Source organism: Chrysemys picta, chromosome 11, assembly GCF_011386835.1.
Source record: "Chrysemys picta bellii isolate R12L10 chromosome 11, ASM1138683v2, whole genome shotgun sequence".
Classification (NCBI taxonomy): domain Eukaryota; kingdom Metazoa; phylum Chordata; order Testudines; family Emydidae; genus Chrysemys; species Chrysemys picta.
The window spans coordinates 74554977-74572266 of NC_088801.1; the positions used below are offsets into that span (position 1 = coordinate 74554977).

The window sequence follows — 17290 nt, forward strand, 5'->3', positions numbered from 1 at the left end:
CAACATCTCCACAGTGATCGTAAGTTTTAGATTTATTTCAGGACAAATCACGAGAATACATTAGTTGAGCATATTTGTTAATGTCTAAACCCGGCTGCACTTAAACCAAACCCGTGTGTTGAACATGTAATATTTTTCTGACAATTTAAAGGATGTAGGCCTCCTAGATGGAGAAAGCAAGTTGCAGAGTTCTAAACATATATTTTATTCCCAGGTGCCAAAACCGTATGATGGTGGCGGTAGTTGTGGAGTCTGTAGGGGAAAATCCCAACACTGACGCTTTGTTAGCCCAATGGGTTGCTTTTGGTACTGCAGCAGGCGGATTGTGTATTGTAGGAGAGGCAGTGTTGTGCTGAACCCCGAGAGGGTTAACGTACACACACAAGAGCTAATGGCCTCAGCAAACCACCCAATTCTCTTCTCAGTGGCCAGATCCTCACCTTGCATAAGTTGAAGTCAATGGTGAGTTATGACCATTTGCACCAGCTGAGGATCTGGCCAGTAGCATTATACTTGCTGACAGGCATTTCTGGTGCAACAGAGATTTGGTTTTCAAGGCACCTCTAAAGGAGCCATACACAGTAAGCTACCTCTGAATGACAAAGGGCTGAGAAAACTATTGGGATCTGAATCTTTGGCTAGCATGGTTTACATCACTAAACTCCTGAGCATTAAGCTCAGAGAACGGTAATTCCTCGTTTGACCTGTTCAAATATCGCCAGGGTGGGGTGCTGGGGTAAAGAGGGAAGCATGCTTCATGAGTTTCCAGCATGCTACGGGACAGCAAGAAACAAAGCTGCAGAGATTCTCAAGGACAGGCCCAATGCAATCTCTGTGGGTCTTTGAGCCACCAAAGACTTAGTGTGACTAAAGGTTTTGCACTGCCGAAAGCAGCCAGCCCAGAACTCCCTTTTCGTGAGACCAATGTGCATCTACAAGATGAAAGGATAAAAAAAGGTTCTAATCCGGGCTGACTCTAAATGGCAAAATGCAGATTCAGAGCCAAAGGGCTGGGCTGCCTAGATCCAGAGTTTTAATGTATGGACCTAGGTACCAGGCATCCTGATTGGTTCCAGAAGCAAACTTGCCTAACATCCTCAGCTGTTCAGATCTGCAGTTCAGGCTTTCGGCCCATCTCTAGTTAAAACCAAATAAGACAAAACAGCCATGCCAACAACTGATAATTTTCCGTACTTTCATGCTGTCCCCATCTCCAGGCTGCACTATCATATTAACATTTGTATTCTTCCACTTTCCCCAGGCCTGTGCTATGTTCTACTTACTGCTGATAAACGACGGTAACAATTTCGCAAAGCGCAGTAAGGGTTCTTCATGCAGCTCAGACGGCTTCTCGACTAATTTGAAGAACACATCATTGGGCTCACTAGCCAAGCTGTAGATATCCTTGACGTTCACTTTCTTGCCGATGCCAAGTACCACGAAGAAGTACCCTTTGCATTTGGCACCCAGGATAACTCTTTCAAGGTGCTCAAGTTCTTGCTTTTTCACTTCTCCAGTCATCATCAAAACCAGGACTTTCAGGTCCCTGGGGTTTGGTGCACTTTCGAAAACATGTCCCATTGTGTATTTAATCGCACTTCCCAGAGCCCTGGTGCCATATAGCTGCACCATTTGGTTCTGAATGAAATCCATCATCTTGTCTTTGGACCCGTAATCTGTGAGGGACAGCTCTACTTTTACCGGCAATGAGTTTGAGTTGCTTTCGTATTCATAAGGAGCATGCTGGAGAACCGCCACTCTTGCGTGGTGCTGTGATGCCCTTGGATTAGAGCTGATCTCCAGTTGATTTACTATGTAGGAAATGTACTTCTTCATCTCATTGAACTGCAAAGGACTGGTGCTCTCAGAGCTATCCAGGAGGAATGCCATGTCAATGTCGACGTCTGTGGGGGCTGCCCTCCTGTCTCTGAAGAAAGGCCTTTGAGGACTAAAGCCACAGGTGGGATCAGGCTCACATACATCTAGAAAAGAAATACATCCCGTTTCATATGCAATCCTTAAGCTGATCATTCCTTGACATAGTTATTGTTTGATCTCATCAGAAAATCGGTTATAACACAGATGTGGTCTCCCATCAATACTTTGGTGTGTCATATGCCTGGTAAAATAGTTTTGCTATAAAAGCAAATCAAATAATAGTTTTGCTTGTTTCCACACTGTTGGCATAAATTAAGCATTCGTTCCAGTAGGTGCAACTGAATCCATTACAATTTTCCTTAATTATATCACATATCTATGTAGTAACCTGCTCAAATTCTATTTATTCATCTACTGAACATAGCTTTTATATAGCTCTTACAATCTAATTCCCTCATCATATGAAATACTACCAAGGCTTGAGCAGAAATCAGTAGGTTATATGATATATAGAGGATTTCGTCACAAGGCATCTTCAGTTACTTGAACACACGTCTACTAAATCAATGAATTTCACACTGTGCAGTCCATCAAGCCCTTTCTAGCCAACTGGAGAAGGCAGTATTTTGAGCACTAAGAAGCGGGGGATCGAGACATTGGGAGAGGAAATGGCCCATGAAAGGAATATAAACGTCTGATGTGATCTGCAGAATGCAATAGCTGGAGAACCACCGTGTTCAACCGCAGTGTGATCCAGGCCCTTTCTGCTGAATGTTCTCTCTCAAACATAACTCAGCAAAAAATAGAAACGTGAATGTATCCCACCTCATACTGTATAAAGGCTGACTCCTGATTGTGCCTCCATCACATGAGAACTTCCATTGGCTGTCATGGGGTTGCTCATGTAAGACAAGGTCCTAACTAAACAGAATTATAAAGAAGAGAAATCCAGTGCCTTACCCAAACAAATGTGACATCTCAGTAGTCTCCTAATGGTTTGATTAACTGCAGTGGTAGGAAGGACAATAGCTTGTCCCACTGCACTATTGTTCATCTGGTTTAGACAAAAGCAAAAAGCACAGGGTTCATAACACAGTATTTAAACATACAAACTTCTTAGGGTAAGGGTAGTCTTGAATTAAGGCACTGGCTTGGGGCTTAGAGAGCTGGATTCAGTTCCCTAATCTGCCATACATGCCCTGTGTGACCTTTGGACAAATTATTTAATCTCTCCAGACCTCAGTTCCCCATCAGTAAAATGGGGATGATAATAATGTGGTACTTCCATTCTATTGTCTGTTTAGATTGTAAGGTTTTTAACGCAGGGATGGTCTCTTGCTATGTTTGTACAGCACCTAACACAGAAGGTGATTGGGGCTTTTGGGTGCTGCTGGGATACTAATAAATAATAATACATTCTTTGGAGCTGATTTTAAGTTGTATTTCAACGTACAGTAAAGAGATTTCTTATTCTCTGTGTGTGAGAGACCTCTCCCCCAATTCATTCACAAAATGCCATTCATTCCCGTCAGTACCTTAAGAGTAAGCGTGTGGGTATTTTACTGAGATTGGAAGCTCTTTGGGGCAGGGACTGTTTTTGTTCTGGGTTTGTACAGTGCCTAGCACAATAGGGTCCTGGTCTATGACTAGAGCCTCTAAGAGCTACCAGAATACAAAGAATCAATATCCTCGTTCCCCGGCATGCATTGCATTGGGAAAGAATTTTGGAATATGCATGAAGCCTGTTGTTTGCCCTGACAATGTTGCTTGGAACTAGGCATTTGAAAGGCTTGAGCCGATGCCTATATAAGTCAATAGAAACCTGCCCACTGCCTTCCCTGGGAGCTGGATGGAGCCCATCAAGCAGAAAGGAAAGCGCAGGAATGAGTGATCCAAACCTGCAGTGCATTTACGAGCGCCCGATCCTCTCTGTTAGTCAGGAACACCGGCGTGACTCCAGCATCGTACAGCTTCAGCACAGCATCGTTCAGTTGCGATGAGGCTCTTGTTGGGCCGTTGCTGAAGAACACAGCCACCTTCCTCATCAGAAAGCCACTGCGGGCACGCTTGAAGGTGTTTCTGGCCACAAAGGACATGGCACTTTCCAGGCTGCGTTGCTTTGTTGTCAGGGTGATTTGGAGGTTCCGAAGCTGTTTCAGGAGATCGATTTTCTTCCTGGCATCAGCAAAACGGATCTCCGTGGTGACGTCACTGTTGTAGGTCACGACTGCCACCCGGGCACCCCGGGGGCAGTTGCTCTCGGCAATGGTTAGATCGTTAGCCACTCTCAGCACTGCCTGCTTCATTCGGTTGAAAATGTCGTTATTGACACCTGAGGAGGTATCTATAGCAAATACCAGTTCTGTTGGGTACACAGGGCATTCCTTGGGGCCTACCGGAAAGGTGGGTTTAAAATAGTTAATATTAGATATTATTATTAAATAGCAAGGACCAGGTCCTCAGCTGGCATAAATCAACGTACCTCCATTGAAGTCAATGGAGGGTGTTATATCGCCTGAGGCTTTGGCCCTGAATAAATACATATAGAAAAGTTTCTACCAGAAATTAAACAATTGAAAGTGACTTACCATAGCAGCAAGCTGTGAATAATTAAAAGAAAGTGATTTAGTTGGGTCCGTTTGTACAACATGATCAGCACACAAGGTGAGCTACAGAAACACGATAGCACAGAGCTACTTACGACATTTATCTTTGATGCTCCGGATAAGTTCACATTGCTTTAAAAAAGAGGAAAAGGAAAAGAGAGAGAGATCAACACGCCATCAAACAAAAGATATTTCAGAACAAGATGGAGGCAGAGAAGTAATATTCAACTTACATCTTTGGATTCTCCTCTTCCACCCTTAAGTCCCTGTTTAAAAAAAAGATTGCATTACAATACATATTGATGGGATGTTATTCCAAAGTCACTTAAAATGGTTATTCAGCCAGTGAGCATGCGGAAGTAAGAAGAAAAATCTGTATACTTTAATTTCCATCTCCAGGAGAAGATCGAAACTTTCTGTCCTTATCAATGTTATACAATAGAATCCTGATTTTACAAACTGCTTGGAGACGGAGGAGCTCCTAAAATCAAGGTTCTGTTGTATTACTGGCATGCACGGGTCCTATTGCTCATCTAAATCATTGCAGTCACTGTTAAGCACATGGTGAAATTCACCCCTGTGCAGAGGGTCACCGTCCCTTAGGAACTCCACATAGGGTGAGAATGAAGTGCTACACAGACCTTGGGCAGGCCCTGGGCACGGAGGGGAATTTCACCCATGTTAGGGCCACTTTGTGCCTTGCCCCGGAGGAGTGCGCACGCTGAGGCTAAGGCCGTCACAAACATTCCCCCGCACGCACACCCAGCTTGCCTCGTTGGGTGAGAATTATGTACCATCTTGGTGAGGAGCATGAACCGCCCCTGGCAGTCCTCCCCTGGGGCAATTGCCAGAAAACCGATTCAAGGCAATGCATTTCAATGACCGTAAAACAATGGCTAGCAGGCATGTATAAATGGCATGTAATTAATTAAACAGAACTGATTATCTCCCAACATATTATGTTCCTGGGTGTCTGAGACTCGGGATGTTTTCTTAGGGCCCAATCCTGTGCTGGGGTATGTCGGCCACTCCAAGTCCATACCCAGGAGTAAGCAACTTGCGTAACACTTTTGGTGAGCGTTACTGGGCTGTGCAATGGAACAGCTGCTATTCCACATGCTGCACTAGGTAGCACAGGACTCGCTCAGTCACAGATAGGCCGCGCAGAAGAAAAAATGGCATGCTGGGTAAGGAAAGGGGATCCAACGAAAAGCCCTGCAGATTTAGCAGATGGGTGTCCTCCTGCCGCTTTGAAAACAAGTAGCCACACAACCTCCACCTCCCACCCAGAGGTCCCTGCAGCCGCAGGCTTGGCACTCTGTCCCCAGGAACCCCCGCAGGAGAAGTTCCCAAGTACTTATGATATTGTTAAGGGGTGATGGATTTAGCTGGTGTATTTGGCTGGTTTCCATTTGACCAAATGCTGAGAAGGAAACTTCCCCGGTGGAACAACTAAAGGCAAAATGTCAAAGAAATGTCCATTGACAAACTTCTCAGCATGTGCCAGCCCTTTACTACTTGCCCCAGATCTGGAATGAGGGGGGACCCAGACCTAGGTCTCGTGACTGGAGCAAAATATTCCACATGCAGCGTAAGAAAGAATGGCACATCTCGCACTACCTCTCTAATCCCAGCCATGGCCACACGAAAAGTCCATTTAATTAGTGCCCTGACAAATGACACGCGTGTTTCATTGGGGAAGTTATCACCTTAGTTTCAGCACAGGTTTCACACATTTCAAGGCCAGAAGAGACCATTAGGATCATCTAGTCTCACCTTCTGCATAACACAAGCCAAAAGGACTTTAGCCAGTAATTCTTGCCTCAAGCCCACAGGATGGGCAAAGGGCCAGACTTCACCACTATGTATAACATGCTTCTTGTATGTGTTAGTAAGCACCAGAGAAAGTTCTTGATAAGGCCTTTAACTGGCACATTTCCATTGCGAGATTCTACCCTACTCAGAGTGCCTTGCGTCACTCACTGAACCTGGAGCATGTATGAATATTGTTCAGTGATAACAAGATAGGAATTTATAAAGCGAGCACAATGAAATCAGAATCCCATTATCCTCACTAGACTCAAAGGAAACATGCAACATGTCCAAGATAACGGAGGATGAATTTGTCATAGTGTAAGATGATAGGAGGCAAAATAGAGCTTATTTCAGTTGTTGGCAAACACTACATATTAATGGAAAGGGAAATTAGCAAGTTCTCTGGGGACAGTGAAGCCAGTTTACTAGACCAGCTGTAAATACAATGAACACTTACAGGTGGTCCTTGGTATCCAATCTCTCCTTTCTGACCTGATGTCCCAGGATTTCCAACAGGTCCCTAGGAAACAGTAGAGTAAAGATCACCAATCCACATTCGATATGTTTGAACACAAGACTAGGAAAATGTCCCGAATGCTCTTCAAGGCGAACAGAGTCCTATGTACACAGAGGCTAATGAGTTAAGAGCTTTGTAGCGTACAGTCCCACTAAGGAATGGGTGTCTGAAATACACCCAGGGTAACCTCCCATGGCGGACTATTTTCAGAATAAAGGTACTAATATAAAAAAGCGGCTTCCTGAGGAATAACTTTGTCCGGCTGACTACAAGTGCTACATACAGCACAGCAATGTGTGTCTGCTCTAATTGCAAATCCAGACATGAGTAGCCAGCCGGAAAGCTTGGTACATGCTCACGGTGAGAGGAACCCTCCTCCCTCACCCGTGAAGCCAGTGTGCAGCGATTTCTTCAGACCAGTGCCTGAATTAATCTACCTGTGGCAGGTAAGTCCCCTCCCCCCCCCCCCCAGGCAGAATGGGACTGTCTGAGCAGGGCTGCGTGCTCCAGTGTAACGAAGAGCAAAATCTGGCCCAACTGATCACTCTCCCAAATCTGCAGTCTAGCAATCCCAGTTGTTGGCAGCAGGAGAACCCCCAGAATAGCGCCAATGAGCAACGAACGTTGCGCAGAACTCACAAAGCCCTGGAGCTGAGCAGGCTTTCACTTTCTTCTCGCATAAAGGACTGCATGAGAAACTGTGTCGTGGTAAAACTTACCCTGCTGCCTTTGATTCCTTTAGGGCCAAGGTTTCCAGGTTCACCTTTAGTTCCAGCTTCGCCCTGTTTAGAAAACAGCACAAACAGGAGTTGTAGCAGCAGACAGCATAAAGCAGAGATTTGCTATGCTCGCAGAACATGAAGGGAAGTTACATAAGCTCAACGGTACCTTTTGCCCTGCGTATCCCAGGAATCCTGTTTCACCCTGTAATAACAGAAAAGTTTTAGGGTTTAAAAAAATTAATCTTGCTTCTGAAGACAGGTCCAAAGCAAATGTATGAAGGAAAAGAACCGGTGGAGGAAAAGCGAATGAAACTGCAGACTCGTAACGTTGGTATGATCAAGAGAGAATAAATGGGAGCTGGTTTAAAAATCTGATTGTTATTGGACGGTTCATATCAAACAAGACTGAAATGACAGCAGATGCTGCTATTTCTAAAGTGCCGTCAATAGGCGGGACAAGCTTCACTGAGGAGCTAACGAGCACAAAGACACCCAACACATATGAAGGCGGATCGGTTTGACCGCCATTTTGTTGTGATTCAATAATCAGACACACTAGAGCAGATCCTTGTTCCTATGCACAAACCCACTGACTTCAACTAGACACCCCAAGGCTCCATGCGTGTGGATCCAATTGGAGGATGGAGGTCCTTGTTACCTTCAGGGTTTGGGTTGTTTTTTAAGGTCCTTGAAGCGATACTGTTAGGCTAGGTCTATACTACCCGCCTGAATCGGCGGGTAGAAATCGACCTCTCGGGGATCGATTTATCGCGTCCCGTCGGGACGCGACAATCGATCCCCGAATCGGCGCTCTTACTCCACCAGCGGAGGTGGTAGTAAGCGCCGCCGACAGAAAGCCGCAGAAGTCGATTTTGCCGCCGTCCTCACAACGGGGTAAGTCGGCTGCGATACGTCGAATTCAGCTACGCTATTCACGTAGCTGAATTTGCGTATCTTAAATCGACTCCCCCCTGTAGTGTAGATGTACCCTTAGACACGTTGTGGTTGTGCTTACTTTATTGCCTTTAGGTCCTGGCCCGCCGACTCCATCTTGCCCATCTTCTCCCTAATATTGGCAAAGATGAAAGCATTAATATGTAACACATGTGCTAGGATTATTGGTGCCATGTAAGAGTCACAAAAATCCATTTAGTCCAGAACCAAAGTCCATAGGAGTCAATGGAAAGAGGATTTTGAATCAGGCCCTTTTAGAATTAGCTACTTAGAGAGAAGTAAAAACAAAGATATAAAACTAAAAACAGGCTTGGTGCATATGCACTCTGGGTGAAATCTGGCCCCGTTGAAGTGAATGGGAATTTAGCTATTGACTTCAGTGGCACCAGGATTTTACCCCGTTTGTATATTATGTTGCTCAGAAGAAACCAGAAGTCTCTCTGAACCAGTATATTGGATAGCTATTCTATTCCTAGAGGAACCAGGGAAACCAATCCAACACCCATAAAGTCAATGGAAATTTTGCCACTGCCTTCAATGGGAATAGGATTGAGACCCACTTCCCTGATCTCACCAATACTTAGGCATATGCTTAACTTTACATAAGTGCTGATCCTGCAAACACTCACCCACACGTGTTTGTTCCTCCTTATTTTAGACTATCAACCATTATCCTTCCTGTGGTCCAATCCTACATGGCGTAAGGAGGGTCAGGTCCTATGAGATGACTCTTACAGTTGACTTTTAGGACTGCAATATGTAATAAGTTGAGAATCGTGGGAACGATGGTGACTGCTAAGTAGGGTACCCATCTAGGCCCTGTGCAATGGGCCAGAAAGAGACCTAGCTACCACTTCAGGGCAACAGGGTGAATTTCACCCATAGCGCTGATAATATGTCTAGCACTGGTCTATATACCTGTTCTTGTTCATTGTGAAGAATTCTTAGGTATTAAGGAACAGATAGTAAGAGGCACACATGACAATGCTTACTGTCTCTCCTCGAGGCCCAGGATATCCAGGCTGTCCTTTTGGTCCAAGATCACCAGATTCACCCTGAAAAAGGGAGTATTCATTTAAGCCCGTATCTCTCCGCTTATGCATTGATTCTTTTCTACGAATGCATCTGTAACGGTCCCTGACCAGCAGAAATGCATGGCCATGTTGACACAACTGACAGTGTGCGGATAAACAATAGCCCTCTTTATCATTTTGCCCGATCCAGCGATTTCAGAAACTGTGTGATATACAGAAACTGCAGTAATAAGTGCCACCATTTGTCTTTTATGAGCATACCAACAATAAAGCCAAAATACAAAGGGCCAGACGTTTTGCTGATCAAACTCCACGCAAAGTTACAACAGTAGGTTTGGTGGCCCAATGGCTCTACATGAAGAGAGCATAACAGTGATAAAGTTCATGAAAAAAGGGATTGGGTCATTTTCTGGTGCAAATCAGCAAAGTCAATCAAGCTACACCAATTTACAGCAGCTGAGGATCTGGCCCAGAATATTATGAATCCCAAAGTTGTTTTTATTTTAATAAATGTGCCTTCTAGTTCAATGACCTGGGATTCCAGTCAAGCAGCCAGTGGCTTAGTCTTTACCCTGCTTTGGTCCACTCTATGCAAACTCTTGAAGATGATAAATCACAATTTTGCTTGAACATGTTGCTTGCCAGTATGTTTAAAAAAGAGATTAAACTCATAGTCCACAGCTTTTCATTATTATTTTGGGCATCGATGCTCAATATTGATGCTCAACGTACCTTTCGTCCCAAGGAACCAATCCTGCCCTTATCCCCGGGTGGTCCAGCAGCACCACTGCCCCCCTACAATAGAAAGAAAAGAGCTAAAATTTTGCAATGGGTCAATAAAGCTCAGTAAATTGAAATTAAATATTGGGGCCTAGCTCCATAGCTCATTTATTATTATTTATTAATAACGTGTGTGTGTGTGTGTATCAGCCACACCAAACAATGAAAAGGTTTTGTCCAACAGTGGAAATTACCTATTGGCTATTAAGACTGAGATCCATCAAAGCTGCTTAGGGGTTCAGATGCCCAGTTCCCATTGATTTTAATGGGAATTGAGTGGAAAGATTGAATTGGTGGCATTGTTAATATCAATCTACATTGTCTGTGGACTAAATGTGTTTTAATTCCTCAGTAACTCTTTCTTCCTTCCTCCTATCCCCTTGCCTTAAAGACTTAGGCACCTTGACCACAGAAGCAGGGGGCTGGAAGTCAAGCACTCCAACCACTAGGCCACCTAGCCCTCCAAGCCCCCTATTACAGAGACTTTGCCCGTAAAAAAATTGGAACTTGGTCAGGATTTGAGCCAATGAATTTCACATTCATGTTCATGTTTAAACCAGTAGCTTGGGGAACCTTACCATGAGCTTCAAATAGAATTATTTTTGCAAGGCCCGTGGTACTGGGGAGAAAGACAAATAATGGACTTCATCCAAAGTCCCACTGAAATCAATGGAAAGCTTCTCATTGACTTCATTTAAATCAGGCATAGTAAGCTTCTTCTGGTCCCCCAGAATGAGAAGAACAAGAAATATTTACCCTTGGGCCAGGAATGCCTTGTTCTCCTCTTAGACCTGGAGTTCCAATCTGACCGGGAGTACCCTGCACATGGAACAGATAAATACGATATAAGATATAAAAGTTTAAAGGACTGAGATGACATTGTTAAAATGAGACTGGGAGGGAGAACCAAAGCTATAAGACTAAAAGACATTTTTGAAAACCGTGGGACCAGTTCCAACGTTTCATGATGTGACCAACACACCATAAATATAATGAGTGACTCATGTCCCGGGGCCCCTGTCAGCCACAGTGCAATCCACAGATCCTAGTCACCTTGCTGTAATATTCAGAAGCAGTTATGGACAAGGTCTCAAAGATGTTTACACAGAACAAGCCTAAGCTGAAGCATATTGCAGTAGCAAGTTAAAGGAAGCAACATAGCAAAGGAAAACATATTTAGGCTGTCCAGGAACGGCCTGTGAAACTTACTAACCTGTGGCCCTCTTGTACCCTGTTCTCCCCTGGCTCCTTGTTGACCCGGCGCACCTTTGACACCCTTAAAATACAACACAATGCAGATTAGAACGGGCAGATCTGGGGGTCGCAAACAATTTTCAGTGAGTCCCAACGAGCCTCCCTTTCTTTACGGCTAGATGGGAGGGGAGTTATGATGTTTTTTCTGATGTAACCTGAGGTCACAGTACAGAAACGGTTGAGCATTGCTGATGTAGAGTCATTTCAGCTCCTGTTAGCTTGTCTTCTGCTTTAGCAAGAACAATGGCTCTGATGACTGTGTATTCTAAGGCCTCTTTACACTGCTCTGGTGATGTAAAGAGGCCTTAGTATAAAAGAGAATCCGGCACAATGAAAAGTAACCCTTTCAGGCCAGTAAATCATATGCATAAAGGGGTTCATTTCTCCTACTGATTCGTATGTGTTTAAGTCCCATTAGCATTAGTGCTCTGACTTACAAAAGCGAAGGCTGATCCTGCAGTCCTTACTCAGGTAAACCTTGCAATGAAAGTAAGATCTGCAGGGCTGGATTCCTGGGTTTACACAGCATAGTACAATAGGACAATTGATTCAGAGACCTAAGGCCAGAAGGGACCATTAGCTCATCCGGTCTGACCTCCTGTCTAACACAGGCCAGAGAATTTCACCCAGTTTACCCCAGTTATGATAAACCACTGTAGGGTTATCATTGAACGACCTGAGCATGCCAGGTGCTGAGCACTCTGAACTCCCATTGCTTCAATGGAAGTTGAGGGCGCTCGCTTTTCTTAGGAGGGACTCAGCATCTTGTAGGACAGAGGACACAACGCAGTGCAGTACAGACCCAGACAGTGCCGAAATTAATTTGTTATACACATGGTCATGTACTAAATAAATAGCTGCACGACATTCTTATTAAGCACAGGAGATCAGGAACCCAGGCCACTAGATTTTTGATTCCCAACACTTTATTTTTTCCTACGTTAAAAGTAGTCAACATGCTTTTGAACAAAGCAAGATGTACCGAAACACCCAAAAAAGGGCCAGCCTGGATTCAAAGAAGCAGGAAAATAGCACTTTCCAGGAAGAGAGTTGCAGAATCAAGACCACTGTGAGCGGTCAGTAGTCGATATTGAAAATCTGAGCTGTGTCACTTAACGATGATTGGACACACGTGTCACGTGGACTTGTTTCTGCTTTATAGTTCGTTGAGTGTAATTGTGAGGCTCGGGTTTCCAATATGAATACTCATGCTGAGAAATTCCACATTTGAATTGCACAAATAGTCACTTAAAATTTGCCCTTCCCATGAACGTTCGGCTAATACATGTGTTCACAATAGTAACAAATGCAGACAGGAGTGAGACCGTGGAGCTGAAATCAATTTCATTATTCTATTCAAGCAATGAATCCTGGGAAATTTTGTCAAGTATTCTCTCAGCTCGTTTCAGTCTCCTCCAATTGCTCACTGCCTCTTCTGCCAGTTTATGCGTCTCCTTTACTTTCAGAACACATGACCGGAGGCAGGGCTGGCTCCAGGGTTTTTGTGCCCCAAGCGGTGGGAAAAAAAAAAGAAAAAAAGCTGCGATCGCGATTGGCGGCACTTCGGCGGCTGCTCCACCGTGCCGCTTTCTTCTTCGCCGGCACTTCGGCGGCAGGTCTTTCCCTCCGAGAAGGACCAAAGGACCCGCCGTCGAATTGCCGCCGAAGAGCCTGACGTGCCGCCCCTTCCCCTTGCCCGCCCCAAGCACCTGCTTGCTGGGCTGGTGCCTGGAGCCGGCCCTGACCGGACGGTAAGTCAACACTGGGTTTGTTTCTTGCTCTATTTAATATGAGATTGCTCCTTGGCCTCCGACTTGTTTTGTCCGGTGATTGGACTGAAAGAGAGACTAGAGTGGGCCTGCACTTCACAGATGTGGAGTCTAATTTCACAACAGCCACAGGACGGGAAGGAGCTGAGAAATGTGAGGAAGGAGGTAAGTTTGGAGGCGATGTGGAAGAACAGAAGAGAAAAACAAAATCCAAATCTGCTTCCAGCACTACTGTGCAAGTCACTTTCAACTACTCTCTGTCTGAAACACATCAACTCTGTACCACTTACGCAGTCTGCAATGCAAACTGGCTGCCTGTGCAACATTGCCAGATTTTATAGTTACCACGCAACGCACTGGACACTTACTTTGGTTCCTGGGAGTCCTCGTCTTCCGAAACTCCCCTGTGAATCAATAAATTACAACAAAACGTGTTATGCAACTGAATCTAATACTCTCAGCTTGTGGTCTGTGCTGATTCCCTTAACCTTGTGCTTATGTACGCAGCATGGAAGCAACAGAGCAGAAGAGAAAGGTGTCTCCAAAGGGCTCTGGCTTGTCAGTTGAAATAGCAACGACTTCCTTTTTGCCCTTTAAAAATGATGGGCCTTATTCTGCTGTCTTTCACACCAATGTAAACGCCACAGACATCACCAGAGTTCCTCAGTGGCAAGGAGATCAGAGTCTGACCTTAAAACTCTAGGAAAAGGGTGGAAAAGCACAAGGCCTTTTCCTCTTGAGGTTTGCTTGGTATTTTTTAGTTCCCTTTTAGAGTTGTAAGGAAAATATGAAGTAAGGCACAGAACGAAGCAAGTTCTTTCTGTGAACAAGATTCCTCAGACATGAACTGGGTTTACCCCAGCTGAGGACCTAGCCCTTAATATTGCCAACTGTAATATCGGCAAAGAAAACATATGAAATACACACTTGTGAGTTGGAAGAGGCACATTCACTATGGCACGTGGCCTGAGGGCTATAGCAGACCCTATATCAATTCATAGAAGCTCAGGGTTGGAAGGGACCTCAGGAGGTCATCTAGTCCAACCCCCTGCTCAAAGCAGGACCAATCCCCAGACAGATTTTTGCCCCGGATCCCTAAATGGTTCCCAAAAGGATTGAATTCACAACCCTGGGTTTAGCAGGCTAACATGCAAACCACTGAGCTATCCTTGGGTGCATCTTAGTTATGCTTTCAGGGCTCAGTTTGGATCCCAAACATGCATCCCCATGCCTCTTGAAAGCTCCACTAAAGCATCTAACGGGAGGTTGCAATTTTCTGCCGAGATGCACAAATGCACATTGTGGTGTATGAGATTAGAATGGAGCCCAGAGGGTACAGAAAAGTGTGCTGGTTCCATGACTCAATGTAGCCATTTCAAAAAGGAATTCACTGCTATGAACCTGAGCCAAGTCAAATTTACCAGGTGCTCTGATGCAAACTACTAGCTAATAACACCATTCTGTCCCATGCAACAATATTCTTTCAGGTCTATCATGCCATTAGGGCATAGCCCTGAGCTGGGCGCAAGATGGAGCTGTGAATTTGGGGAGAGATTTAATTTAATCTGCTCTCACACTGGTTTTACCTCCCAGATCTTCTCTAGAGTGTAACTGAGAGCAGAAGCAGGCCTCTGTTTTGAGATCTGTATGGCACATTCTGCTCTCAATATCCACTCAGCAGTGCCATCAAGTTCTGACATACATGTTGTAGGTCCAAGACACACACACGACCCATGTTAAGTTGACTTTGTTTCACAATTAGGTAATGATTTTTTTGTTCTGATAGGTAAAAGTTTACTTCTTTTTGCATGTTGACAATCAAAAGCAGAGAGAGATCTAATCTGCAACATTATTGTCCAATTTACCCACAGTTTGGCATGTTCAGATTGGTGGATTTGAATTGGGCCCATGTCTAATAAAAATACAAGCCTAATTCGGTAAAATAACTGCACTCTTTAAATATTATGTCTAAGTTCCCTCTATACAAATGAAAAAAAAATGTATGTTTCAATCCTGAAATCTCTACTCAGTCCTTACTCAGGCAAAATTCCCACTGAGTTGGCAGTTTGGGAGTTTTGATTCATTAAGGACAGAAAAGACAGCAGAATATGGCCTGTCATGATTAAGAAGCACTGATTGAAGTGACAGACCATTGTCTTTTTCATTTAGGTTCCATTGGGTGTACTTTTACACCCTTTTGACACTTTTACTTTTTTAATTGATCCTTCAAGATCCTTTTCATAGCAGCAGATACTTCCTTGAGAGGGAGGGGGTGTCTACAATATCAGAATAACTAAGGATACTCACGTCATTTCCAACTCCACCAAGGGAACCCGGCACTCCATCTGGTCCAGGTTCTCCCTATGGTAAATGAAAGACTGAGCTGAGAGTCCTGAGAGTTACTAGCAAGCAGAACACAGTTTAGCTCTCCACAATGAAACATTCATGCCAGCTCTATTAGTGACTGATCCAATGTCCTTCGAAGTCGATGGAAAATCTTCCTATTGACTCCAATGCGCTTTGGATCAGGCCCTTGACATACACCTTAGAGTCAGTCGAAACTCAGAATTCCCATTCTATAGGAAATTCCAATATTTCAAAAAAGAATAATTCATTTCTTGCTCAACACAATTTTTGGAAAAAATTCATTTCAGGTTAATTGAAGCATTCCATTTGGATAAAATCAAAAGGTTTCATTCCAATCTAGGAGTTTAAAAAAATCTATATTAAAAATGATAATGTATATTATATTATCATTCATTTTTATTAAGGTATATTCCAGGGGTTCTCAGACTTTTGTACTGGTGACCCCTTTCACCTACTAAGCCTCTGAGTGCGACCCCCCCCTTATACATTAAAAACACTTTTTTATATATTTAACACCATTATAAATGCTGAAGACAAAGCAGGGTTTGGGGTGGAGGCTGACAACCCCCCCATGTAATAACCTTGCGACCCCCTGAGGGGTCCCGACCCCCAGTTTGAGAACCCCTGGTATATTCCAATCTATAATAATCTAAAAGAAATACATTTCTCAATGAAGAGTAGTGTCAAAATGAAATTGTAACCGTCTGCTCCGATAAGGCTTCATTTCAAATTGTTTTAAATCAAATTTTGCTAAAAGTGACATGGTCCCACAGAAAGTTTCAATTTCAACAAAATGCCATTTTTCAGGGGAAAAATACGCCCTCTGAAAAATGTTGACCAGCTCTCCTAAATCTAAACATTGTTTGCAATGGCCTATTTTCTTGCTTTATTTGTTCTATCATACTTTTAAAAAAAAATCTCAATACTTTACCATTGGTCCAATTTCACCCTTTGGGCCTCTGGATCCCCGTTGTGTGATATCGACTCCACGCTCACCCTGAAAGCAGCAGAAGCAAGGAAAAATACGGGTGTAAGGGGGCACTGAGGCAGACATCACACGCTGTAAAATAGTCCATCATATTTCAACATCCACATTTCATTTTTTAACATAAATTGTATGAAATAGATCACAATGGTTGCTCGGGACACGAGACATATTGCAAGAGTGGTATAAGAATGTGGAAAGGTTTTCATATAACGAAACCTTGTTTCCAATAACTAAATGAATGGCCAGTTTAACATTGGTAGGGTGACCAGATGTCCCGTTTTAAAGGGACAGTCCCGGTTTTGGGGACTTTTTCTTATATAGGCACCTATTAACCCCCACCCCCGTCCCGTTTTTTCACAGTTGCTATCTAGTAACCCTAAACATAAGTCAATATCAAGAGGCAAGTACTAGCCACGTGTTCTTTCTGCCCAGGCAGCAACTACATTGGGGCTTTCCTTTGCCCACACAGTAACTTAGATAACAGGTATGATGCAGTATCATCGTGCCTTCGTATGGCAACTACTTTACCGCCTTCACAGTGCGTCTAGATCCTGTGAACCTATGTCTGTCTGTTTAGAGAGCTCTTCTCTTCAGCCATGTAATACA

General features: G+C 44.0%; 1 protein-coding gene across 1 annotated transcript in view; it reads right to left on the bottom strand.

Annotated features, from left to right (window-relative positions):
* Positions 1-17290, bottom strand: part of COL6A3 (collagen type VI alpha 3 chain) — a 110829-nt gene that overhangs the window by 28462 nt on the left and 65077 nt on the right. The window contains 17 exon segments of the mRNA XM_008175628.4: positions 1284-1982; positions 2839-2932; positions 3777-4270; positions 4467-4478; positions 4580-4616; positions 4718-4750; positions 6757-6819; positions 7536-7598; positions 7705-7740; positions 8554-8604; positions 9485-9547; positions 10259-10321; positions 11063-11125; positions 11520-11582; positions 13698-13733; positions 15637-15690; positions 16628-16693. Coding sequence (XP_008173850.2) covers positions 1284-1982; positions 2839-2932; positions 3777-4270; positions 4467-4478; positions 4580-4616; positions 4718-4750; positions 6757-6819; positions 7536-7598; positions 7705-7740; positions 8554-8604; positions 9485-9547; positions 10259-10321; positions 11063-11125; positions 11520-11582; positions 13698-13733; positions 15637-15690; positions 16628-16693 — 1990 coding nt within the window.